The following is a 27,031-nucleotide window of genomic DNA, read 5'->3' on the forward strand; positions in this document are numbered from 1 at the left end:
GAATTTAGGTTACAGTAAAGTGGGGGTAGAATTATGTTCTTGTGTGGGTGTGAATGTATGTCTTCTTAAAAATTTGATGTTCTCTTTTTTTTTCCCTCCTCTATTATTTTCTTTAAAAAAAAAACACGAGTAATGAGCTTCCTTCGACGTTTTTCAGTACAATTCCACTGAAGTCGCTGAGGTTTTCCTGCATAAACTGTACAGAATCTCTTATAAACACTGTGTCACAAGTGAAACTATTTTCTAACTTTTTGTTTCTAATTTCTGACAGAAGCATGAAGGTATATGATACAGCTGTTTGACCAAAGCAGCGTGAATCCCAGGCAGATAGCCTCTGAGCTAAAAATACTGCTGTTCCATTCAGGCATTTCAGAGTTGGAATGCTTCTTTGCTTTTTTGGGCAATGAGTTATTGATTTCTGTAACACATGTCATTGCAGAGTCTTCTGGAACCTTTTTCAAAATTACTAAGTTTTGTAATTCAGAATGCTGTCTTCACTCTGGCTTACCTGGTGGAGCTATGTGGTTTGTGCTACCGAGCCTTCACAAAGGTAACAGTGACACTATCTTCCTTTAGAGACAAGTGAAAACAGGACAAAGTCGTGCTTCCCACAAGTAGTTTGGAAGTAAAGATGGAATCAGTGTCAAGTTTCAGGCATGTCAACAGTTTTAACGTAGTTTGGTTAATCAGGTAGTGATTGTGGTTCAGTGCTTTTTAATAATGCCGAGTTTTACATTTGCAGTAAAGACACAGATGATGGGAAACTACTGCAAGTGTTGCTCAGAAAAGTATTTTGATGTGATTTTGGGACTTGGACGTTTTTTTCTCATGTTGAGAGGATACCTGGTATTCATGCATCACTTAAAATGTCTGTGCAGCCATATCTTTCCTAGTGCACAAGTTTAGCCACATAACTTGTGAGTAAAAACTTGAATATTCCTGGTAGTGCCTTTTGAGAGCACAGTTGTGAGGAGGCAGTAGACAACTAACTAAAATGGAAGACTCCAAGTTAGGCACTTTCCATCTTAAATCCTGTTCATCCTGTATTGAGTATTTTCCTTTGGCATGCATGGCTGTTGCTGTGTAAAACAAAGAACAGTATATGTATACTTTTAGAAAGTTTTAAAGATTCCAGGATGGAAGCTATGGTGTACAAATAACAGTTATTACTTGGGTTCATTTTTGTGGCTACCACTGAGAAGTTTAACAACAAAAAAGCAATTTTATCCTAAGGTCATATATACTCCATTACGTAGATTGTTAAGATACTGAGCAAAAATGTTGGCTTCACCAGTAAAGTGCACAGTTTTCCATCCTTGATACATTTGTCAGAACAGCAATTAATCCTCAGGAAACATTCTGTCATAAGTAGCTACATGATTTTCTGTTTTGATAATGTACTACTGGAACATGCATTGTTTGAGCCTTGTTAAAACTTAAAATATCACTGTACAAACAGTGAAGGAGAAATTATAAGAGCAGTAACACTCTCACAGAAAAACTGTGCCACAAGAAAATAGGAAACATTTTTACAAAATGTAATAGTTTGAAGCATTAAATAGAAATTAACAGTATGTTTAATGACAGCAAGTAAGTTCTAGCTTTTTGTCTTATTTGAAAGAGATGATTTTATGCAATAGAGTAATCCTGAATACAGAAGAGATTGCTTAGCTTTTGGAATTATTTTGAATTATATCTATACGTAAGGGTTATAGGGACAAGGCAAAGTAAGTAAAATGTTAACTTGAAGTCTAATAGTGGGGTTTTTTTTGATTGGAACAGAAAAGCCTCATTTAAAACAGAAGCAAAGATACCCCTCTTGCATTAGTGGTCTTATCAGAGCGTTTCGTATATCTGCTAAAGCAAATTGTGAACTACAAGAAATTTTTCACTTTCCTTAGGCTCTGCAGTTTCAGAAAAATGTAATTAAAACCATGGTATTAGAAAACCCACTTGTGTCTCTTGCATGCTTCCTGGTTGATTGTTCTATTAATATAGTGAGTACTTAATTGCCCACAGGAAGCTTGGATTACAGTGCTTGGTAAAATCTTTTTGATTTAGTTTAATGCAACCTGATGACCCAGAAATGGAAGCATTAGTGAATGTTCTGCATTGTATAGCCACAAAATAGTTAATTTAGTGGAACTCCACACTGCATTATCTTTGTTATTTCTGAAAGCTTACAATAGTTTTGCCTTAGAAGTGTCAAATTAATGACTGCTGCTGGAAAAAACACCAAATCAGTTATGATGCCCAAGTTTCTCTACAGTGGAAATCACTGTAGATAAGAGTGTTGTGGTAGAGGACCACATAGAAATGAATTCCAGAAGGAATATAATTGTGAGCATTGAAACTATTCAAATGTAGTTGCTTGTTTTGCAACTTTGAGTGTGCTGACTGGAGCAAAACACCAACTTTCAGCTAAGCTGTGGAGGATTCTTGTCTTTTCAAACAGCAAGCTGCTCCAATATGCACTTTGTAGAGGTCAGTACTGTACAACCACTCCAGATCTTTTTTTTTTAACTCCAACGTTTTCCTAACACCCCATGGCAGGAATATCTGAGTTTCTCTTGTCTTGGAGCCTGAAGACTCATGTCAATCTGATATTTCCTTGTCTGAGTTTCTGTTCCAGGTTACCTATTTGTTTTTTTCAGTGCCTTTGGAACTCTCATTTGAGAGTGCCATCTCTTCTGTGGATTGTAATCTTCTTATCTTTAGTTTTCCTTTCAAGGTCTTAAGGTCCTAAGTGGATGTTTTCTGGCTTTCTTATCTCTTACAGCTGCAGAAGCTTGAACCTAAACTTAGCCTTTTGCTAGTGTTCTGGTGTCCCTTACTAAGTAAATGCAGAATGCCACATGATTTTTCTATTGAATTTTTAAAATAGTATTAAGAGGTACATCTTCAGTATTCTTAATTACTGTAATAGCAGCAGTGATAAAATAAAGATTTTTGCTTTCTACTGCTTCCTTGGAGGATAGCAATCTCCATTAAAGATCCAAATTTACTGTTGCTACTAAGTTTGGATCCTGAGGTACTACTAGTACTTCAGTAGTTTCATTTTCTACATATTGACATGTGGTTAGTGACAACAGGAATGTTGCAAAGCCATTTTCTACAGGGATGCATAGACATTTGACAGAGTTAATTTGGCTGATCAGTGGCTGAAATAGTGTATTTGTGACACTTCCAGATCCATACCAGATTGATACATGTGGCTCCCCTGGGTGTTATTCTCAAGAAAAAATGGCTTTGTGGCAGCATATAAAGTTTATACATATTTATTACCAGCAGAATGATAGGAATAAGTAGACTTGGATAGGAAGGATACTCTGGGCCATTGACTTCTATGCCATCACTCCTGATTTACAGTGCAGAAAGCAAGAGGTCAGATATAAAGAAGCCATTTTTCCTGATTTTGTTCAATATCTCTTCATTGCATGTGTTTAAAAAGCTTGAAGAGTTTAGACTATGAGATAGGAGACTTCTTTGAGAAAGAGGCAGTTAGTTGTTGTATTATTCCTAAAGCTAAGAAAAACTGGGATTTATGAAGCCTATGCTTCTTTTCTAGTGTTCTAACAAAGCAATTTATTATGGCCCAATTAAATCCTGTATAGCATAGATGTTGGTATGTAAAATAGCTGCTTTTGAAAGAATTATGTCTTCCTTCTTTTTCAGTATTTGTAGGCTGCTGGACTGGGTTACTGTTAGGAACTTCTGTCCCCTCTTTGGGGGGATCATCAGCTGACTTGAGTGTGGCGCTGCACACTCTGGTCTGTGAAGGCATATGGTGGTGGGAAGGGACACTCTTCCTGGGGAATTCTGACAAGTAATCAGGATTTATTTACACCGTGGGTATTGGGCACCATTCTGCTTCTCCATTCCCACTCAGAATGTTGTAGTGTCAGAGCAAGTTCAGGTAGTGATAGCAAGAATGATCAAACCGTTGGAGTTCCACAAGGAGCAACTAAGTCAGAGCTTTTCAGTCTGAAAGAGCAGCAGCTGATGGCAACGTGAGAGAGGTCTGTAAGGTCACAAGTGATCCAAACAGGGATGGGTAATTTCATTCCTTTCTAGTGCAAAGAACTTACTAGTTCCTATAAGCTAGTCAAAGCAAGTAAAGGGAAGTGATTCTTCAACAGTGTGTGACTCTTTGCTAAGTACCATTTGTGCTAAAGGTTGGCATGAGTCCCAGAGGTCAATGGACAGTGATATGGAAGAGAAATATATTGACAGTTTTGAATTATACAGAAACCACACTGAGCTCAGAAGTTCCCCGAGCTGAAAATAGTGAAATTATACATGCTTGCCTTGTTCTTATTCTTCCTTTTGCTTCTGCTTGTGGCCTTGTTGGAGATAACTTACTGAAGACATTTGTTCCTGTCTGACCTCTCCTGTGTACTTTTTATCAGAGCACCACTCATGCATGTGGAACGTGTGACTATTGAATATTTGTCCCCTCAAGGAATGGTTTCATAATGCAGCTGATTCTGGAGTGTTAGCTTCCTGCAAGTTTAGCTGCCTGGACTGCAGCAATACAGTCAGACAAGGACAAGGACTGCACCTTGGGACCCATTCTGTCATCTAAATGTGTTATCTGTCTGCACACTCCATGTAATTGAAGAGGAAACTAGGAGCTTGAAGTAGAGTATCTTGATTCACAGACTGGCATCATAACTTCATGAAATACATACCATTCTGGTGTTTTGGCACCTTCTCTCAAATCAAGGCCTGATATTTAAAATCTGTTTTCATTCAAAGATGTGTGGGTGCTGTGGGAGACATGCATGGTTGCTGCAAGCTTTGTTTGGCAGTATGCCACACAGGTAGTGTGGGGACATGAGTTCTCTGTAGAGGTGACTGCTACAACAAAAGCTCACTCTCACTCTCAGCTTCTGTGTGCAGCTGGAGATGGCCTTCAAATTGTCTCAATAAAACTTCTCTGAGGAAGAGACAAATGAATCCATTTTACAGATTTTGTGGAGAAGCTGAGGCCCTGACTGAGTAGAAATTTTTACACATTTAACTTAATTGAGCAGGCAAGTACATGGGATTTACAAGATGGAGGATACTAGGTTTTAGATTTTAAGCACACTTTGGATAAGCTCTCGTTATTTGACAATTTATCTCATCTGTAATGGTTATCTGAAAGAGCACAGTGTTCCTGCTTATCAAAATTCTTGAGTTGCTGTGGTCAGTAGCAGGTTATAGATTTGTTTCACTTTTTTATCTTACCATCTAAAGTCAGAGAATGTCAAAGGAAGATGTATAACAAGCCCATCTTATCTCTTGTATCTCCTTGCTGACTCAGCCCTACAACTCTATTCTTAGACTTCTGTGTTCTAATCTCCACTGGCAGATTTCCCCCTATGTTTGAAAGTGTTTCTGTTGTAGCAGCTGTAGCCAAGACTGTTTTTATTGTGGAAGTGGAAAAGTACTGCCAGTCTAAGGAGTGGAAATAGATGGTCCAAGCAGCTGTAGTGGAGGCACTCTTTTTTTTAAAGGGGAATAACCACAGGAAAAAAGTGTGGTGAAATGTAGACTGTTTTTAGCAGGTTCAGTGAAAGAATAATGCTAAATACTATTACAGTTTTGTTCTTTGTCATTTCTTACTGCTTCCCTCTTTTCTCTTTTTATGGGACTACTTAATGAAAGCTTTGTTTCCATACCTGGGCTTTATAAAATCTATCTGTATTTTATGTGTGAAATATTAAATCTTGGATATAGTGTCTGATAAAACATTGAAAAAGAATCCACCTTCATTGATGTTTATTCAGTTAAGTCTGCACAATTATGTAAATTATGAGTGATGTTGGCTTTTTTTTAAGACACCAGAAGCCAGTGCATTTTTGTAACTTTGTTATTCTCAAACTTAGGTTAAAAGTATCTTTATGGTTTACTAGTGACTGTCTGTGAATTTCAGGACATTCATAATTCTGTGGGTTTTTTTGTTGCAGGAAAGGGACAAATTCTACTTGACACGCTGTGTTATATTGGAGTTACTGCAGGCACTCAAATTAAAGTCACCTTTACCAGACCTGAATCTGCTGCTATTGGTGCAGGTACAAGAAATTCTGATGTAATTCTTGTACTGATCCTGTTTTGGCCCAGGTTAGGGAGTGGGGCAGAGGCTGAAGAACCAAGTCCAACATGGTTACAGAAAGTACCAACAATGTCTGGGGAAGCAAGAACTTCTTAAATCCAAATACAGTTGCATTTGGATGCATTGGTGCATATGTTTAGGCTCCTACATTAAAATATAAGAAAATAAAATTGGAATCCAAATTTCATGTAATGATAATGACCTGTGCATCGCTGCTGATGTACTGAAGATCACAGAATATATTTTGAGTTGGAAGGGACCTATAAGATTGAGTCCATTGAGTTTTTTATCATGTCCTGTTGGGGCAGCTGCCTCTGCTGCTGCCTTGACTTCATATCCTAGCCTCAAACCCTGTCCCCAGCTTGTCTGGGAAGGGCTCCTAGGTGATCATGGGTCACAATTCAGTTTCTGGCAGTAAGCTTGTCCCCAGTTCCTGAAGGCCATTTTGTTTTGACCTGTAGTTTTCCAGCAAAGAATACCTTGACAATATTTCTGCTGCTTTCATTCTGTGGAGTCAAGCTACCATTGGAAAATATGAGCAAATAAGAGACAGACTTGTGAAAAAATTTCTGCTGCCAAGAAGGCAGGTGTGGTACAGTTTGGCATCACAAGCCTGTCCCATGAAAACAGTTAGCTGAAGCCCATCAAATGTAATCACAGGTAATGGGCTCTCATTGTTTACAATGAGGTAATGATATGTTAGGAATTTAAATTTAGAAACTTAAAATTATAAGGGACCAGCATAACAGCACTTCATAAGGTCCAGGTGAGGTGTTTATTACATAGATCCCTCATAATGCTCTCAGCATCACTGCTCCAGTCACTCTTTCCCTTCCCATTATGAGTCAAAGCTTCATGTAGTTTGCTATGGACTCATTTTATTTTGAGTACTGGTACATAACTCATGATAGGTAAGTGATTTCCAGATGACAGTGAAATAATACTGACAAATGAAAGTATATAGCAGTTAGGATAACTCTGAAAATAATTATTATGCCATCAGTGATAGGGGAAGAAGTTGGGAACGGAAGAATAACACATGGGCATTTTTTTTCTTTTGATGGTTAAGGGTTGTTTTTAAAAATCCATTTAAATTAGAAAGCACAGGTTTGTATTTTTTAAAATTATTATTATTAAACCCAAACTTATTTTTTTCAGTCCAAACAATACCATCAAATAACAGCCACCAACCTCTTTCTGTCTTACGGCTGCAGTGATGCACCTTGATACCATGTACATTTTTTTTTGTTGACTTGAGCTGACTTTTCCTGTATTACAGAAGAAAGCAAGTATTCTGCATTACTCCTTAGTTCTGTCCTGTGGCTATCTCAAAGCATGAAAATCCCATAGTCTAGTCCTTCCTGAATCTATCATTTGAGAATGCAAATAGGCCATGTCAGTTTTGGCAGTGGGGTTTAGCTGATTTACCTTTGCACTTCATATTGAGTCAATTGCCTGAGAGACCCAGTAAGCTAAACTCTCTCTTACATTACTTTTATCTCATAAAGATAAAATGGTAATTGCCTGGGTTTTCCTCCTAGCACTGTTCCCATATGCTGTATTCATTTTAGGGTGTATTCATACCTTACACAACAGCATGTAATGTGGATATAAATGTCTTTTATGATGTCTCTCTTTCAGAGGCTGATGAAGTGATTCATATTTCCTGCTATCCAAAGCAGCCAGCTTCTGTTTTTATGGAGTCAGTGGTGAAGAATAGGGGTTGTATTCAGACCATCTGCCATAGATGCCTACTGGAGGCATGATGACTGCTTCTCCCATTGACTGAGCAGATTGGCAGCTCTCAGTAGTATGTGGTCTGAATCACTCAACAGCCTCTGGAATTGCAATACCATAGTAACCACTAAGCCCATATTAAGCACCACTGTAATTTAAGAAATCTATCAGTAAAAATGCATGTATCTCTTATTTTTAAAATTTTCTCTGGTGCCATTAATAGAATGAAGGGATTAGTTCACCTCTTTACCTCACAAAGCCACTATGACATTAATTCAAATTGTATGCTTTGGAATGAATAAAGCCATAGCAGAGTTAACACAGCACCAAATGGAAATGGTTTTAATTTCCAACAGTCATGTCTCCATGGACATGTTAGCCTGTATGCAAGATTCCATGTAGACAGAATACAGAGATTCTGTCAAAATGTTCCAGGTAACAAAAGAGCTAGGAGCACTTTAATTTAATGATAGATCAGTCGTGGGCTGACTAACAAAGGAGTTCCTAGAAAGGTACATTTGACACCCACATTTATCTAGATTACATAGTGCCATCAGTGTCACTGGTGACATTAAGGCTAAGATGAGACTTAACTTTTTCCCACTTTACAAAGAATGAGAATTTTTAACCAGATCACTCCAATCTTTGCATAGGTGTCCTGGATGATAAAGGGTACAGAAAGACTGTCTCCTTGATTTGTCCTAGCAAATGAAAGCCATCATGTACATGCTGCTGTTTCATGGGTTTCCATAGGAACTGCTTCGTCACACAGCATTTTGTTTCCCAGTACTTTCCTCCTGCTCACATTTCATCAGCACACATCTCAGGATTTCCATTGACTTTAAATTATATTGGTGTCTCTTTAGAATTTGCTTGTTCAGTCATTCTCTAAGATTCAGATCAGTACCTGATCTGTTTTGTTGTAAAGCTTATGGAAGTATAAAAGTAAATTCTAGGGATGTAAAGGATATTTTGAAATACTTTCATGAAGAGCAGTCAGTCTCAGAGTGCTGCTAATATATGTGCATTTGACAACCATCAAATATGGTAGTCAATATCTGTCTCAGTTTGTGAAAGGACCATGATATCAATTAATTTTTAACAAGAAGGAAGATTAAGGCTGAGGCCTTAGTTGACAGTTACTTTTGTCTGCTCTTTCTTAGAAAGTTACATTACATCACATCACTATGGACAAAAATTGCTCAAGTGCAGATATAATGTTAGGACAAGAAGTTGTAGGAACAAGCAAATAATTTGCAGGGTGTCCAATGCATTATTGAAGTTTATAGTGATTAAAAAACAGCATTAGCAAGTTTAATGTATGAATGATGTGGACATTGGATATGTCAGGTCAAGAGATTTGGAAACAAAAAGAAACAAGAAAAAAAGTTAAATTAAAAGCATAAGAAAAGCAATGAGAGATATTCTACTTTAATAGCTTGACAATGATCATCTCTTAGAAACAGCTTGTTTATGTAGTATTGTGCAGAAATTATACCAGACCATATTAGTATGTTGCCAACTTCAAAGCTCTTCATATAATTCATCATTGTAGAACTTGAATGAGCATCTTATAACATGACAGTGAAGAATATGGCATCCTGCCTTTTCATTCTCTATCATGGTTCACTCTATAATGAAAGAGGAGCATTTGCTAAATGAAAGAAATAGCAAATATATATTTTTTTTTCCATAAAAAAAGTGTGATTTGTTACACAATATTCTTCAAATTGCTCTTGCACAGCATATTTGGTAATTAATCACCTTAAAGTCAGATTTTTTTCAATAAAATTATTTCATTTATAATGGTGAGTTAAGTAGGTTGTTTATAAAGAAAGATATTTCTAAAGGCAAATTACCATGAATAAAAGCAAGAGATCTGAACTGATTTTAATGAAGTAATGAATAAATTATTAGTGTCTTCAGATTCCTCAAAAAAAATTTAAAATAACTTGTCTTTAATTTCTTCTTAGTTTGTTTGTGCAGATGCTGGAACAAAACTAGCTGAGTCAACAATCCTGCATAAACAGATGATTGCCTCAATGCCTGGAGTAAGTATTGAGCCAAAGTCCATTTCTTAGTTCTGTTGTTCTGATTTTTTTAAAAAATACATCTTATTCAGCTTGCTTTGCTTCATTTTAATGCTCTTTCCTTTTCATTTCTCCTCTGGCAGGATGTATTACAGGGACAGGCTGAGATGCTTCATCCTTTTTATTAATGGTGGAAGAGTTCTGAATTTGATGTTGCTTCCCTTGCTTTCACTGATAACCTTTAGTCACGTAATTGACTTCTTACAGTGAAAGCCTGTGCTCAAAAAGACAAATCTGAGATCTGCAGTTCTCAGTGGGGAGCAGACCAGCTGAATGCATCAAAAAGATGGTAGCAGGATGGAAAGCTACAAACCATTGCCTGCATTCTCACAAAAGATTATCTGATTAAAGAAGGGAGTTAGTGGTATTTTTCTAGTAATGTGTAAGTCATTCATCTATATCCTGCTGATGAATGTAGTTAAATTACAAGTACTCCTCATTGCCTGGGCACTGAATATGCACCTGGTGAATATGGGAGGAAGTAGCACAATGGGAGGTCTTGACATGTTCCATGACACATGTGACTGAGTACCCAAGCAGGTGGGAAAGGGTTAGCCAAGGTTTACTCCACAAGATGAGTGAGGAAAACTTGTTTCCCTATGTGTGTGTCAGCTTTAAGGATGACTTAAGGATCTTTCCCATGTATATTCTGAAGTGCGTGATTTTTTAAATGCCAATCTTTAATAATACCTTTGCTTCCAACAGGATATTTTAATTTATACTTGCTCTGAATAGATAGACTAACACTGGTGTTAAAAGATGTGATAGGAACATGATCATTTCAGAAAGAATGATAGAAAATTAGGCTGCCTACTGCTTGCATGAAACAGAATAGGTTGTTGGAGAGAAATCTTGTGCAACTGAGCGTTTATTTTTCAGAGATTGGAGTGTAGTCTCTTCCATAATTCTATTATTCAATATTCTAGAACCCAGGTGGAATCCATAGTGTGCATAAGCTGGATGGAGGATGTACTGACAGGGTTCCCAATGACCATATTTTGCTGGTTTTTATTCTGTCATGGAAACTGGCAGCATCAACATTTGAAATGCCAGAAGGTGGCATAGTATGGTAACATAGAACAATGAGGAGTGCCCAGGTCAATTGTTTAAATACAGAATGCTAGCAGTTTTTTAAATTTCAGCCACTAAAGCTCAACTGTGGCTTAATAATTTTGTGACTAAAACTAAATCTGGTTCATTTATATACTCATGTAGGATAATCAGCTTCTATACTTCAAAGTGCAGGCAATCAGAAAGAGGTCAAAGAAAAGTAGTTTTCTTCTGTAAACTTTACTTCAATGTTCTTCCTTGAGCCTATGACTTGGGATAAAGTACGTTTTGGTGACCTCAGAAAGATACCTGATTTAATAATGTCATCATTTAACCTTAAAAGTTAAGCATTTCTTTTACTTGGCTGCTAAGAATGAGGCATCCATAGTTCCTGTTGAATTCAGCTAGAATTATCTTCACCTCAGACTATTAACATATAAACAGAGGTTTATGTGATACCTAGTGGGTTGGTAGTATCACTTTTGGAAAGCTTCCCTGCAGGGTTCTCTGATCTATTCAAAGCCCTTATTTAATCTGACAGCTTTGTTCCGTTGACTGCTTTATGTACCTCGGGCACATCTTGTGCTAGCTGAGGGCCAGACTCACATTTGTCACTGTTCTAGGAAAAGGATTATGAAAATTTGTAGTGCATGAATACAGCAAGCACCACATTGAGTCATTTTGTTTTCCCTTTGAGGTTGTTTTTGCTCTGGCACAGGTGGTTTCTCAATAAGCTTATACCTTTATGACCTAACTGGAGCTTAAGGGCCATTAAGATACTGTATTTTGAATGCTTTCTCTTCAGAAATATACATTAAATATTCATTAGTTTTTGCAAAAAGGAGAAAACATAATACATTTCAGTGATGTTCATTTTAGTGATGTTTACATATAAAATACCTGAAGTTATTTAGACTGGTTTTCCATTGTGATTAATGTGAAATGAGGGCATTTGGGCCTGTGACTGAATTTTGTGTTCTTTGATTGTTACTGATTGGTTCCAATTGCAGAAATGCTCAGCTGCCTGAAAAACTGATTTGTTCGAACAATACTCATCAAGTTTTTAAGACTTTGATTCTGGACCACTGTAAATTTCAGGATGACATGACAAGCACATTCTTGAAAGTTTCATCAGTTAATCTTTTATTGCTGTCATAGATAAGAGTATTTTATGATGCATGAAGAACTTACAGCAGCTGGGCTATCCTCTTATACTATAATCAGATAAGAGGACAGTACACTGAGAAGAAGAACATCAAAGAATACCTATTCCTAATTATTCTAACTAAGAAGTGAAATAAAGAATTTAATACAGACCAATTGTATTCTGGTGAAGCAAAACTGGTACTTAAACTTACTTCTTTTATGTTTTAGTGTGGAACAGCAGCAATGGAATGCATGAGGCAGTATGTTGGGGAAGTGCTGGATTTCATTGCAGATATGCATACCTTAACCAAATTGAAGGTTGGTTCTGGCATACATTGATCAAAAGTGTATGAGTTTTTTTGACAAAAAATATGTTTTCTGTAAGGAACTTGCCTGGGAGACACAGTAGGAAGTATTTGAGGATGACTGACAGGGTTTTTTTTTTCTTTCTCTTTTTAAAAAATGCTACTCCTGTTATAGATTAGAGACTTCTGTGGCATCAGTAAAATGTAACTTATGTGGTATTGAAATGGAGCCTGATTCAAATATCATGAGTACACAATAAAAACGCAGGCATGATTTTTCTGAATTGTTGATGTTAAGCAAATGTCAAATCAGTCTGTGAGAAGTTGTGTTTAATATAACCCAGGGAAGCATAAAACTCCTTGCCAGTACAACTAAGTACACAGTTGGAGAAATCCTGTGTCTCTGTAGACCCAAACAGACACTTAAATTTATTGGAAGTTCAGAGGTAATTAAAATACAGTAACTGACCTGAAAAAGGGGGTGTCCTTTTTCTAATGGATGCTGTTGTTTTCATTGTCAGGTTATATTCTGTTGAGGTGGAGAAAAACCAAATAGCTCATACCTCTGTAGACCAAACCACATTTTGGTTTCTTTGTATTAGTTGGATGACAAATTGTTAAGAGGAGTGATAGGAAAATACTTCTGTTAACATAACATATTTTATTTAGGATTATGTTTCATAGAAAGATCCTATTAATCATTAGCTAATCAAAACCTAGAATTCCTGTTTCATGGAAGAATTTCGTGTTCCTATTAAATTTCCTACAGAATGGAAATTATCTAAGATGTTTTGAAAAATAAGTATTCTAAGTAACATTGCTGCTCTGATGTTTGTTCATGAAGCAATGAGATGAGAACGTTTACCCTACTAGTTTCTTACACACTCACTTGTTCACTGTCACCCTGGCCCCTCCACCCCACCTTGTGCCCCAGAGGGACACCTTATTGCATGTTAATAATACTTACCACAAAGGAAAAAGAATCCCAGCTAAACTGAAACTTGTGTCTTGAAACTCACTGTAACTGTATTTTACTGGGCAAAATATTCCTTTTCTTAAACTCTTACCCTGTTGACCATGAGTTCCTTTGAATTAAAAAAATAGTCTAATGGAAGCAGCCTGTTATGCTGGAGTAGAAATTTACTTCAAAGCACAAAGTAATTAGTTATTTGAAGTTGAATTGGATTGCTTCCTACTCTGTCCTCTTAAGTTATTCACCCATTTCTGTTAAAGTTCAGAACTGCTTTCAGAATATCTAGGCAAATGAATCATAAATGAGGCAAGAGATACATCTGGTTGGCTAGTTCCACAGGAAAAAAAGTGAGCTTACCTGAAACCAGGAATGGGGAAAATTTGTTTATAAATACTTGCAGGTATCCTCTCTCCTGTGTAAAATGTTTCAGTAGAAAACTTTCTGTCATTTGGACTTTCTCCTTCTGCCCATCTCCCTTGAGTCGTAGTCTGATTTTTAGAATTGTTCTTACTGTGCTGAAGACTGATGATTATTTCCAATCCACAATGGGACTATTTATTTTTTAAAATTTTATATGTGTATATAGGTAGAACATGAACTAAAACTTTTACCCATTTTTTCACTTCCATGTTTTGAAATTGGACAAGAAGCTTGTCAAATCAGTCATCTGGCCATTTAACGCAAAGTCAGAAATGTCATGTTGTTTTGATTTACCCATGTAATCTGAGAATCTAAGTACAAAATTTGCATAATAGGAAAGTCAAATATGGCCAGAATTTTATGTATTAAAGAATAAGCTTTTCTGTCTGCCTTAAAAGGTATTTTTTATTTAAACAGATAAAACTTACTTTGTGGCTGCAACATGTTTGAGAAAATATTTGTAAGCATTTCTAAGTTTACAAGTAGACAGAACTTCAAACAAACTCACAACATCGAGATTCAAATTCTTGCAAGCTCATTTAATATATTTATTTACATTGCTTGGGTTTTATTAACAGAGGTGTTACTCCCTAGAAAATGAATCCCAGGATCATCTGGTTGTACAATTTCTTACCACAACTGTGTATTATCAGCAGCATTTGGGGTTATAGCCAGCCAAGAATGCCATATGGTTTATATGACCAGTAACACTCCCAACAGCAAAAGGTGGTTTTCAAATGCTAGTTTTCCAAATTTGAAAACTTCTACTCTCTGTAGGAATTCAGAGAATAGACATAGTTAAAATTTTTTATTTATATTCAGTGTCATCTTTTGTCTATCCAAGAATAATTTCTTTGAAAAAGGCTAATTATTTTCCATCTTATATATCAGGAATTACTGCACTATAAAGAAGGTATAAATGTTAATTCTCAAGATAATTGCATTTCAGTATACTGTTTCTGTTCAGTTTATTATGGTTTCTTTTCCCCTTTGAGATAACATCTTCAGCTGGAAAAGCTTCGCAGGATTTTATTTAGGAAATTCCACCTTTTTAAAAGATTTATAATGTATTTGACTGCATAACTGTCTATCCTTTTTTTTCTGTCTGTATAACAAAAGTCATTAAACATTCATGCCGGTACATAGGGATTTTTTCTCTTGAAAGAGACTTTAAGTAAGTGCAATTTGAGAGTGTAAGTTTCTGGGGTCAGATACTTGTCTGTGACAAAAATATTACTGGTCCACTGATTTTTACCCTGATTCATAATTGAATAACTGATGACCTGATTTTCTGGTGTGAAGCATATGGCTCTCCTTTTAAGCAAGGAACTGCAGTCAGCCTGTGTTCTGGTATAGTCTAGTGCCAGAAGGTAATGCAAACTTAGCTTAATAGAAATACAGAGTTATCTCAAGAAGCAGCAATGAAACATCCCTTAAAGCTGGCAAAGCAGGATAAATTATCTTTACAGGCATAAATATTTGAGTGTTTCTTGGTAAGAGTTTTGGCCCTTTATATTGCCAGAGCTTAAAGGCATTTGTAACTGAATAGTGCAACATAGCTGACTAGTGCAGTGTAGTCATATTGCTGGTGAATAAGTGAGAGCTTCTTTCTGAACATGTAAATGGAATATTGCACATGGAAGACATTTCCTGCCCAGATGCAGCCTTGTTAAAGGTTAGATTCTTTCATTTTTACCTAAGCTCTCTGGACGTGCAAGCATTAATTTGTATTTATCAGCTGTTGAGTTTGCTGATACAAAATCTGCCTATACATTTTGCCCAATCTATATTTTGTTCGGCCTCTTGGAACTGTGGCCCTCTGTGGAAAGATCTGCATCATACAGGTGTTACTAATAGGGGGATTGGAGAATTTTTAAAAATCTATTCCTGAGCTTTGTTTTGTAGACACAGTTAGAGATCCTGAGAAGGAATTGAAGGGAAGTGGAATAGAATATGCTGTTTTTTGGAAGAACTTAGTTCAAGCAAAATACTCTTTTTGGGTGGGAAATCAGATCTTTGCCTTGCAGAGTCACATGAAGACTTGTTCTCAGCCACTGCATGAAGACACATTTGGTGGACATCTGAAAGTTGGTTTGGCTCAGATTGCTGCTATGGAAATCACCCGGGGAAACCACAGGGACAACAAAGCTGTGATTCGGTATTTGCCTTGGCTTTACCATCCTCCTTCGGCAATGCAACAAGGGTGAGAAGGCTTTTCCACAAAAAGGAATACTAAAATAAGTTAGGAATCTTCACAAAATTGTGTTTTTATTGTCAGAGTTCATAGACAAGACCCGCAGTGGGACATTGAAACAGCTGCTCAGCAGCTCCCTGATCCTTAACTGAGGAGTTTGTCAATGTAATATTTAAAGTACATGCTAAAGGGATAGTGGAGGTAACTCCAGGGGCTTGACTGGAGTAACACTGAAAATTAACTTGATTCTTGGTCTAGGTGCAGACAGTGAAAAGCACACAGGCACTTGATCAGTCCTAGAATTACAGAAAATATTCTCTGAATTATAGACAATACAACAGGAAATGGCCTTTGAAATTATGGAGTACAAATGAGTGAGAACTCTTAAGTGTAGGCCTACTAATCTATGATAAACTACTTACTTCACCTGGCTAAAGTTAAATGAGAGAAATCCTGCTCAAGACATATTTTCTGTCCCTTTTCACTTAGAAATCCTGATGTACAGTGTTTTATTGTCTAAACAAAGAGGAGTACTGTCCCTTGTGTACAGTGGCAAGTTGTTTTGAGTGCAGGCAATTGAATTATGTCTCAACAAACCTTTTATTCCTGTGCCAGCTTTGTCCCAGGCTACCTGTCCAGGATTCTGGGGACTAAGCTGTTTAGGCTCCAGTCCTTTAGGTGCATCTGCATGTGCATTTATGTGGAGCATATCTGCTTTTGGAAATAATGGAGTGCTTATCTCCCTGCACTTTAGTGTATTACATGTAAAAAAAAGGAACACATGTTCTGGATTGAAAGTAATGAATTAATTTAAAATCCTAGAGGGATTTGAGGAAGAGCATTGTATCAGATTTTATTGAAAAACAAAAATTAATGGAATGCCTCTTGGGTAATGTGAGTCTTTGACAATGACATCAAATTAGAAACTAAAACCAGCAGGGAGAGTGGCCTAGTAAATAGTGATTTATTGATGGAAAAGCAATTATTTTTTCCTGTGCCTATGAATTCAAATGAGTATTTAGTCAGGGCTTGTAAGTGGCAAAGGGATGGACAGGATGTCACCAGTAAAGGGCTCTTCCTTTTTAGATTATATAAAAACACTGCTTTGCAATTAGACACTGCACTAGATGGTGGAGAAATACCTAAGTGTCACAAAAAAGCACAGTCCCTGCCCTCAAAAACACAATCCAAATGTGCGAGGAGAGGCTCAAGAACACAAATTACCTCCACTTTACCAGTGGAGAACTGGAACACAGTGGAGGTATGGCAACTGTGTGGAGTCCAGGGGAGCTGAGAGGAGCATTTCCACTGGGCAATCCTTCCCATCTGATGATATCTGTATAAAAAAAAATAAATCATTGTATATAGAAGCAATGAATCTGTGAATGCTTTGACCTTTTATAGAAATTGTTTCTTAGACCCACCAAATATGTTCTATTGGACTTCTTTATGGTATGTCAAGGCCACCAAGCCCTGTGTGGTTGGAATCTTCCCACAAGCTGTACCAATGATCTGTGTCTCCAGTGCACTGAGACTGCATTTGCCAAATGTGCATAAGGAGATTCCACATTTTGGGGAAAGCCCAAAAACTTAGTATCATTGTAAAATCTGCTCTTTCTTGACAGGCCCAAAGAGTTCATAGAATGTGTCTCACACATTCGTTTGCTGTCCTGGCTACTTCTGGGGTCTCTGACACACAATGTTGTCTGTCCAAATTCTCCATCATCTTGCATGCCTATTCCACTGGATGCAGGTTCACAAATTGCTGACCACCTTATTGTTATTCTGATTGGGTTTCCAGAGCAATCAAAGGTAAGGCATTATGTGTTTTAAGTAGAGATATGTTAAGTATTTGCCTTATTGCAAACATTTATTTTTAGTAAGATAAAAGGAGGGGTAAAACCTTAATAAAACCCAGGACCCAGGGAAAGAAATCTCTTCACAGTTTTTCTTACATTCTAGAAAACTGATTAAATTAGTACGCTGAAGTTTGAGATTTGGCTGTTTCAAAATGTTTGAACACAGGAGTGAGGAAAGAAAAACTGAATTCCAAGTTGAAGTTTCAGCAATGACTGCCTCTGTAGCAAATCTCTCTGGTAGTTATTTATTCTTGTTGCATGTTTGCATTGGATGGCATGTAAATAATTTTACGATCAAAATAATCACAAACAGTGATGATTCAAGCACAACTTTTTTCTTCAGGTGTTCAGGACAACAAGAGTTATTACAAATTATAAAGACATTCGTGACAGTAGTTTGATACAAATATAGCAGCAGTCTTTGACACCAACCAGGTTATTATTAGTGACAAGAGCAGAGTGATCACATATTTATCTTACATGTAAAATCCCCCTTTCTTTCCCTCCACCCAGCCAAGACACTGGTGCCTTCCATTCATTTCTTTGGTCTTTCAAATACCTCTTTCCAGTTACCAAGCAACCATTGCAATGTTTGGTGCAGTCATACTGCCACAGAGCATGAATCCCTCTTGCACTTGCAAACTGAGAAAGCATCTCTGACAAGAAGCATCTTTCTTGTAACGAAGTAGTTAAAGTCCAGCAGTCCTGGAGGCTCAGACGCTGTGATGTATAACAAGGATTAGCAAGGAGCCGTGCCTGAGTACGCAAAATGAATTCTCTTTCCTTGACTGTTTCCTTGTGACTATGAACAGTCCCAGCAAAGCAGAAATGGATGACAGATTAACAGAACAAATGTAAAATCTGATAAAATACTGTCCTTTCAGGTTCTGAGGTGGAATCATATGTGCCAGAGCCTCCTGCGGTGGAGATTTCCATTCAGAAAGTTTCAGAAATAGCCCTGAATACCTGTTTTGCAGAACGAACTTTCTTTTAAAGTGATTGACCTTAGTACCTGGCACTTAGATGGCATGGGAGCATGTTTGCAAATGCAGTTTTTTGTCTGAAAGTATAAACCCATTTTTGAAACATGGAAAAGATGTTATCAAGTGTTCTTGGCTTACTAGTTCCTACTGGGAGGGAAACATGGTAAAGTAAGGGGCAAAACTGCGCAGTGAGAAGGACACATGACAGGGGATGAAAACCTCTGCACTGTATCCAAATACACTTGTTTAAACAAACATTTTCTTTTATTTTCTGTTTCTGTACAGACATCTGTTCTGCACATGTGTTCCCTGTTCCATGCATTTATATTTGCTCAGCTCTGGACAGTGTATTGTGAGCAAACAGCAGTAGCTCCGACAGTCCAGAATCAGAACGAATTTAGCTTTACAGCCATCCTCACAGCACTGGAGTTCTGGAGCCGAGTGACACCGAGCATCCTGCAGCTAATGGCACATAACAAAGTGGTAAGTCAGGTGCTACAGACAGATTTAGTACAGATTAAACTCAGGGGAGGCTTGGCTCTGTTTTAGTGGAATACAACAGGCTATGAATAACATCATAAAGTGACTTTGATCCTTTTGAGAAATTAAAGGGATAGCTAATTAGTAGTGATTTAACCTCACAGTGGGCCTGAAACAGGATCTGGCCAGAATCTGCCTGAAACAGCATCAGGAGCTCGAGTCGCTGCTTGTTGGATTAAGAGCTCTGTGCAGCACGTCTCATTTCGTATATATTCCTGCTCTTAACTGTGGGCTGTTGTTTTATCTGATTCTGCCTTACAGAAGAAATTAACTGTTCTAGGATAATTCTGTGAATATCCATTTTACTACTTTTTACCATGTGGTGGTGAAGAAATACACAAATGCTGACAATTGGCCACCCATAATTCATGGGTTACTCATCAAAAATAAGCTACATAAGTATCTCTTGAAGCATTTTTGACTAATGAATGACTGGTGGGAGGCATCTCTAGAGATAAGATTTAAAAGGGAAATGTCCACTGTGTCCAGAAATCATCCCTACTATTTGCTTGGAAATAACCTTTAAATGTTTGTTTATCCCAAATACTGTCTTCTGTTGGAGCAGTGTTTTACAATAAGAACCCAGAGGGCTTCCAGCAGCCCCCTCATAGCTGCTTCTTTGCTTACCCTTGACTGATGATTCTCTGTTTCTGCAGGCTTTAGGGTTAAGAACTTGTTTCTGATGGGCAAGGCCTGCTGTGTTTCCCACATCCCAGATAGTCATGACAGGTGAAAGCTTTTTAACTGGGATGTTCACTAGTAGTTGTGGCTCTGGAGAGCCTGATGTTAGCTTTGAGTGGGAAACATTTTTATACATGGCCCATTCCTCTTAAGTTAGGTCTTAAGGTTTGGGTTTTTAAGGTTTGCTGCTACCAAGGTTTTCTTTTTTCTTGTTTTTTTTTTAAATGTAGACCTGCTGTGTATATGGAAATTGTTTTATATAATTCCCCTTTCCCCATGTGAAACATCCTCCATCCCAGGCAGGTATGGACCTTGCCTTTTTAATTGTAATTGCATGGGCTGCAGTTGAATGTCTCAGCCAGTTACTATCTCCTGTGTCTTGTCCATATCAGGCAAGGGACACCTAAAGCTCTCCCTAGATGATATTTTAGCCTCTGCCATTAGTGGGGTTGCTGTGGTTCACAAGCCATTGCTGGAAGAGGGGTTCAGGAAGCTCCATTTGGAGGAACAGGATGTGTGCATAGCCTTTCCAACCAGCCAATTGTTTAGTCAGACACAAAAGCCTCTTGTCAAGACCTAGGACAAGAATATGACTGGGAAGTTCCAATATATACTTTTTCTGAAAGTGTATCATTATGTAGCTTTAGAGATACAGTTTTTAAGCTCTCCGCCTCAGCTCTTGCTCTGTGAAATGTATATAATAATACTTGCCTGTCTCACAGATGTGTTGTTGTTGGGGTTGGTTAGTGTTTGTGAAGCACTTTGAAGATGAAAAGCACAACATAAAAGCTAAGTTTATTATTATCAAGGAGAATTTACATGTAGTTTAGACAGGCACTGTGATTAGTCATTGCTGGCTCAGGGTGTTTGTCTTGTACCTGTGAATTTACACAATATAAAACATAAAAAGCTGTCTACTACCAAATAACTGATATTTGCATCTGTCATAAATTATGATACAAAATGGAAAAATTATGGACTAGCTGTCAGTTCAAAACAATGAATTGTCTTTTGATGGGGGATAAAAAGACAGGTTTTGTGAGCATGTTAATTTTCAAAGATTCAATAAATATAAATACCAATTTCTGACACAGATTGATGAGAATTACATAGCGAGGACATAAAAAAAAATTATGATGTCGGAAAAGAACAAAGCCAAAGACAACTTGTTTTGATGTGTGGTAAGAATTAAAATACATCAAGCCTTGAAATACTTAACAGATATATGTTACCACACTGGGGCTAAACTAAAGAAAAACATCCCATATGTGCTCATGTAATGTTTAATCTTGTATGTCAGTGGTTAATGAATGCACACCTTCTGGTTCAGTGTAACTGCTTTACAAATACAGGATGATCTTTCGTAGAGACTGGTGGCTTATCTTGATGCATTGTTATGCTGGATATTAATTTGGTTTTCTGTTTGATTTTTCTTTTCCAAGATGGTGGAAATGGTGTGCCTGCATGTGATCAGTTTAATGGAGGCTTTACAAGAATGCAACTCTACTATCTTTGTAAAGGTAGGCATACCATACCATGAATATTTATTAAATTATATTGCCTGATTATTGTGATTTTTAAATGTATTGTCCCTCGGCTTCCCCTCCCACTCAAAAAAAGAAAGTGGAAGAAACTGAAGTTGAATGTTAATGCCACAATATACCCTAGCAGACCACACTGAAAAATAAAATCCGTGGTAAGAAGATCAGGCCACAGTCTCAAATTCAATTCTCTTTTTTTTTTTTTAAATGAACATCTAATGTGCTTCCTCTTTCCATTGCCACTTATGTCAGTAATGATCTTATTTCTCTAACAGACACAACTAATGTCACTGACTTCAAGAACCTCTACCTTTTGTTTGAATTTTCAGCTATTCTGAATCTTTTAATCATCATAGGTCCTTTGCAATGTCCTCTGTGTTCTGAGCCTCACATTCTTCTAGATGGGTAACACAAACTTTTTTGCCACAGTGGTTTTCTTGTTATTTTATGTGTATGAATTGTTTCTTTGGAAATCCATAGTCAGTCTTCCATGGCTTATCACAGTGTTTGTACAAGGGTTAAGGTAGTTCACAAGCATAAATCAATTTTACTGTCCTTTTTTGTTTTCCCAGTTCAACAGAGTTTCCACAGAAGTAGTTAAGGTTAATATAGTTCTTCTGTTGCCATAAAGGAAATTTCTGACTTGCTTTACTCCAGTCTTTTATGATCAAGCAAGAATTGAAAATAAAGTAGCTAAAATTGAAGGTCTTTATGTCAACTGACATTAAAGCATTCACACTCATCGTGAAAATACAGATTTGTAATGGCTTGATTCACTACAGAAATTCTGTCACTAAGGGATGTTAAAGTGATTATAGCTGTGTCTTAAAGACATATGGGCTTCTCTTTTAGCCAGTCCAGGATGTTCAGAATTTGACAAAGATGAAGAGTGGCTTTAAAGCTGTGAAAAGAGAGGCCTTTAGGGCCAAATCCCTATCACAAATCAAATGAATGCTTTCAGAGGGTTATGTTTGAGAGTATAAATCAATACAATTCTAAGTCAGGTTAAAAGGACATTGTTGCTGTTATAAAATCGAGCTCATAAAACTGAAACTCTGAGTTAAGGTGCTAAGTTTTCATGTTTAGTGGATGGGAGATGGAAGAGAAAAATTTGGGTGACCAAATCCCCTTTACTCAGCCCTAAAGTGAAATCCTGCATGAAAAATATACATGCATAACAGTACTTTAGGATTCATAGTTCCAGATTACTATTTTTTTCCTGAACTAACTGATTGTAAAAATATTTCTTGTAAAACTGAAAAAAGTGCCATGATTTAGGGACTTACTGTTTGTTTGAAGTCCTTCAAAGACACACGGTGCAAAGCTTATTCACACAGGAACTAGTGAGTGGCATCTCTAATTTAAAAATCAAATTTGAGACGGGCTTTTCTTCAGTGACTGTGCAATGAAATGAAAGTACTCAACTTTTCTCCTGCTTTTCTATGTCAAAGGAACCAGGATAGTGACCATACCAGGGTAGGCATTGGTGTTGGAGACCAGCACCTTGCTGGGCACATTTTTGACCATCAAATGCATCTCTGAGGAACTAGGGAGCCTACAGTAAAGACAGGAACGCTCAAGGCCTTTGGCAGAGACCCAAGGGTTTTGGGCAGCTCCAGCAGGTGCTGTGTAGCTTTTTAGAGAGCTGGACAGGCAGCATATTTGGGGAGCCAGAACAGCACCGTGACCAGCCTGTTCTATAGCCTGGTTTCTCTTTAAAAATTAAACTGGAATCAAGATAATTCTGTTAAAATATAAACTCAAAAAATTTCCTATTGTCTGACAGCGCTCTGTTCTTCCAGCTGTTCTTTCTAACTAGAGTTTTGTATTCTTCTTTCGTGAAAAAAAGGCTGGGTGAGGATTAGTTAAAACTCAAGTGCTTCCATAAAAATGTCTTCTTGTGTGACTTCTCTGGCAGCTGTAGCACTAGAGGGCTCGCTTGCTTGGGCCTGCAGCAGCATGTTTCATTTCGCTAAATATGTCCAGACCCTGCAAGACAGAACTGGTGCTGGAGGACAAAGATCTGTATCTGACCTTAGACTTGTCCAGAAGACATATTGATAAAAGCTAATTTCCATGACTGCCCTTTACCGTCAGTATTTTTGGATGTGATTCATCTTGATCTATTTTAGATACTTGCTTTGGGACAAGATGAGCTGCATGTGAAGTGCTTGATTCTCTCAGCTGACTGTAAAAGTTGTCCAGTGAATTGGTTCAGATGCAGAGGGGTACCCTAAGTTTCCTACCTGGCTTCCCTTCTTGCTTGGTGTACTTCTGACACTAGTCCTGCCACCACTGGCTAACTCCATAGGAATTCCATCAGTGCCACACAGAATTGTCAGTGATGTTTTGTTGATGGCAGTGGGGTGTGGAGCATGGCCTCTCAGACCTGTTCTCACCAAAAACACACATTGGGATTGTGGTCAGTGCATCTTATTAAGCACTTCATTAGTGTGAGAGCCCATGGAAAGATGTACAGAGCTCGTGTCTGCTGCATCTGGCTGCATTCCAGCTGTTTTGGCATTCATTTGTCTGTCAATGCTGAGGTTTGAATATGGTTCTTCATGTGGTAGACTAAGTAATGAGTCCTGACAGAGCTGCATATGATTCTCCAGCATAAGAGTACTGAAATTGAAACAATTATCATTCCTTGCACAAGGGAAACAGTACTTTATCTAATGTTGTCAATAGTGATTAGGTTTAACTTGCAGCTCCCAGTAGCATAATTGGCAAATTGCAAATTTTAATGGAACATTTTAGAACAGTAACCTTGGTGGTTAAATTAATATTGAAAAACATGAATACTTTTGCTAGAAATGCCTCTCTGGCTTTCATAAGGTTGTCATGTTACACTTCTTCAGAAGTAAAAGTTCCCTGAAGAGCAGGAATCTGAAATATGTATCACTCCAGTCCAATCACAGCTGACAAATTTGCAGACCTTCTCACCTTGTCATTCTGGATAGTTTTTACCTGTTCTCCCTGGCCTACAGAATATCTTACATTCTGCAGTGAAGCACTGATGTGACTAGTGGCTTAAAAAATGTTGGTTGCCATTTAAATATATGATCTGTTATTAAGAACTACTTCTCATGGGATTTTTTTTTTGTTTGTTTCTTGATGTATACTTCACCATACAAAATGTTTACTCTGTTTACTCCAGTATTTTTCACCTGCACATACAGAAACACCCTTACATGGAAAGTAAGAAGTGACATCCTGGAACAAGTTTAATTCTGTATCTTCATCATTGCCTTAAACAGGAAATCAGTAATTGCTACTGGTTTATCAAGCTATAGACCAGGGAAACTGGCTTCTTTATATCTGAGAGTTACCTTCTCTGAGGACTTAAAATGACCACATTTTCAGATTTTCGGTTCAGACCACGCCAGCTCAAATGGCTAAATGCATTAGATGTATCTTTCTCTGTCTTACAGTAACTGTAGCATGTTTACAGTCACTTGTATAATAACAAAATGCACCTCTTCTTGCAGCTCATACCAATGTGGCTGCCAATGATACAGTCAAACCTAAAGGTAAGTTGTTTCTAGTACCTTATTCTGTTATTCTTAGTATTATACATTTCTGTAAATTCAAGAAATAAGATGTGATCTCCAGATTCTCTGAAAATAGATAATTGTAGCATATGCAGTTGAGATGAATCGCTGAAGAGTGAGCATAGATAGAGCTGAGATACTTGCCCTCTAGTCAGTACTACTCTCCTTTTCCCTTCTGGAGCACTTTCCTCTAGCCAGGTTCTGCGTTGGAGCCCTTCCTCTCTGTTTACTGAGATTGGTTCTTCCCTGTGGCTTTCTTAATGCCTTAGGCTTGAGAGTTCCCTGACAAATCAGGATTGGAACTCTTGACTCAGGAGATAGATTTGGGTTCTGAAGAAGATATTGTGGGCCTATTTGCTTGGGTAAAACTGTGCCATCTGGCCCTCTTTGTAAGGGAGAGCAAGGTGGATGTGTGATGTGCGAGTCAAGAGATTTCTGGTGAAGAGAAGTTTTGGTCTCAGTATGGAGTTGTGTCTGTAAACACATTTGCCTTCCATGGCAACACCACAGGCAGGATGTGGAAGAAAGAAATTTGACATGGGGCAGTGTTAGGAACTTGTGGCCAACAACCAATAACCTTCACATCGCTATATTAATGTATGTATGAAAGGTAAGAAACTAAATGTTTTGCATAATTTCAACAGCATTTATCTGCTGGACTTCAGCTCCGCCTCCAAGCCATTCAGAGCAATGTCAACCATCACAGCCTGAGGATGTTACAGGGGTCAGGACAAATGAACAATAGCTCATCTGTGCTCCGCAAGTGGCTGCAATGTACCCAGTTTAAAATGGCTCAAGTAGAAATTCAGTCATCAGAAGCTGCATCTCAGTTTTATCCTTTATGATTCATGTAATTTGTTCCAAAATATTCATTTTTTAGCCTAGCAATAACAGGATTAGAGCTGTAAAAGACCTTTTGTATAAATCCATATACAGAGTATATACTGTATCTACACTTTTTAGCCTAGGACAGATTGTGAAAAAGCTTATAATGGGTGAAGCTAAGAGCCTGCTCCTGCCAGTTTATAATTACAGTTACTCAGGATAAACAGGTTCTATCATATTGTACATATCTCTCTGATCATTGAAATAACTTATTCTTAAATGTTCCTTTACATTATTTTTGAAGCTAAAACAAAAATAACAAAAATCACTTTTCTTTAACTTCTATTTTTTTTAAAAATAGAACTGTGGGTATTCACAAACATGGAAGTGCTATGTTGCTATTTTTTGACAATTCCAAAAGAAAATAGGGTTTTTAGGAACCTTTATATAAGTTTTTAGTGGGGATGTCTTTTTGGTTTTTTTTCTTTTTCCTAGATTCACAGCTGGCAATGCAATAAAATCTGTCACTATAAACAGTGATGTTCTAATGAGGCTTTTTGTCATCACCTTCTGGGAAAACAGCAGCTTGTAAGGAGAGTCGTTATGAAGTGCACTTAGAAATTAGGTTGTTAAACTGTGCCAATTAATTTGTGGGTTTTATCAGTACATTTTCCAAAACTGCCAGGTCTGATTTATTATTTTTTGAAATACTGCTTTTACTTCATTGATTCTCTGCTGCTCTTCTTTGTAGGTTTCATAGAGGCCTCTTTATTTTTGTGACTACTGTATTGTATTCTTCTGTTGATACTTGTATACAGTGCAATTAAAAAGATATCCCAAATCTATTCTTATTGATGTCTACAGAATTTATGTTGCAAACTTCAAGAGGAGCATGATTGGACTTGAACTTTTGCATAATGTTATTTACAAATCCCAGCATTTGCATACTGTTGTATTAAACATGACGTTTAATAACAGATGGATTTTAATATCATTAGGAGACTCAGCCAAAGCCTATTGGAATCTAGGGAGA

At 37.4% G+C, this 27,031-nt stretch overlaps 1 protein-coding gene across 3 annotated transcripts in view; it reads left to right on the forward strand.

Moving 5' to 3' along the window:
* UNC79 (unc-79 homolog, NALCN channel complex subunit) overlaps nucleotides 1-26,018 on the forward strand; it is a 105,198-nt gene extending 79,180 nt beyond the window's left edge. For all 3 annotated transcript variants that reach the window (XM_062494525.1, XM_062494526.1, XM_062494527.1), the window contains 10 exons: nucleotides 440-550; nucleotides 5,955-6,059; nucleotides 9,811-9,888; nucleotides 12,352-12,441; nucleotides 15,849-16,024; nucleotides 17,641-17,827; nucleotides 19,143-19,340; nucleotides 21,521-21,598; nucleotides 25,111-25,152; nucleotides 25,818-26,018. In XM_062494525.1, the coding sequence (XP_062350509.1) occupies nucleotides 440-550; nucleotides 5,955-6,059; nucleotides 9,811-9,888; nucleotides 12,352-12,441; nucleotides 15,849-16,024; nucleotides 17,641-17,827; nucleotides 19,143-19,340; nucleotides 21,521-21,598; nucleotides 25,111-25,152; nucleotides 25,818-26,018 (1,266 nt within the window). The remainder of the gene's footprint in view (nucleotides 1-439; nucleotides 551-5,954; nucleotides 6,060-9,810; nucleotides 9,889-12,351; nucleotides 12,442-15,848; nucleotides 16,025-17,640; nucleotides 17,828-19,142; nucleotides 19,341-21,520; nucleotides 21,599-25,110; nucleotides 25,153-25,817) is intronic.
* Nucleotides 26,019-27,031: the final 1,013 nt, after the last annotated feature.

This window comes from Cinclus cinclus, chromosome 6, assembly GCF_963662255.1.
Source record: "Cinclus cinclus chromosome 6, bCinCin1.1, whole genome shotgun sequence".
In the NCBI taxonomy this organism is placed as follows: Eukaryota; Metazoa; Chordata; class Aves; order Passeriformes; family Cinclidae; genus Cinclus; species Cinclus cinclus.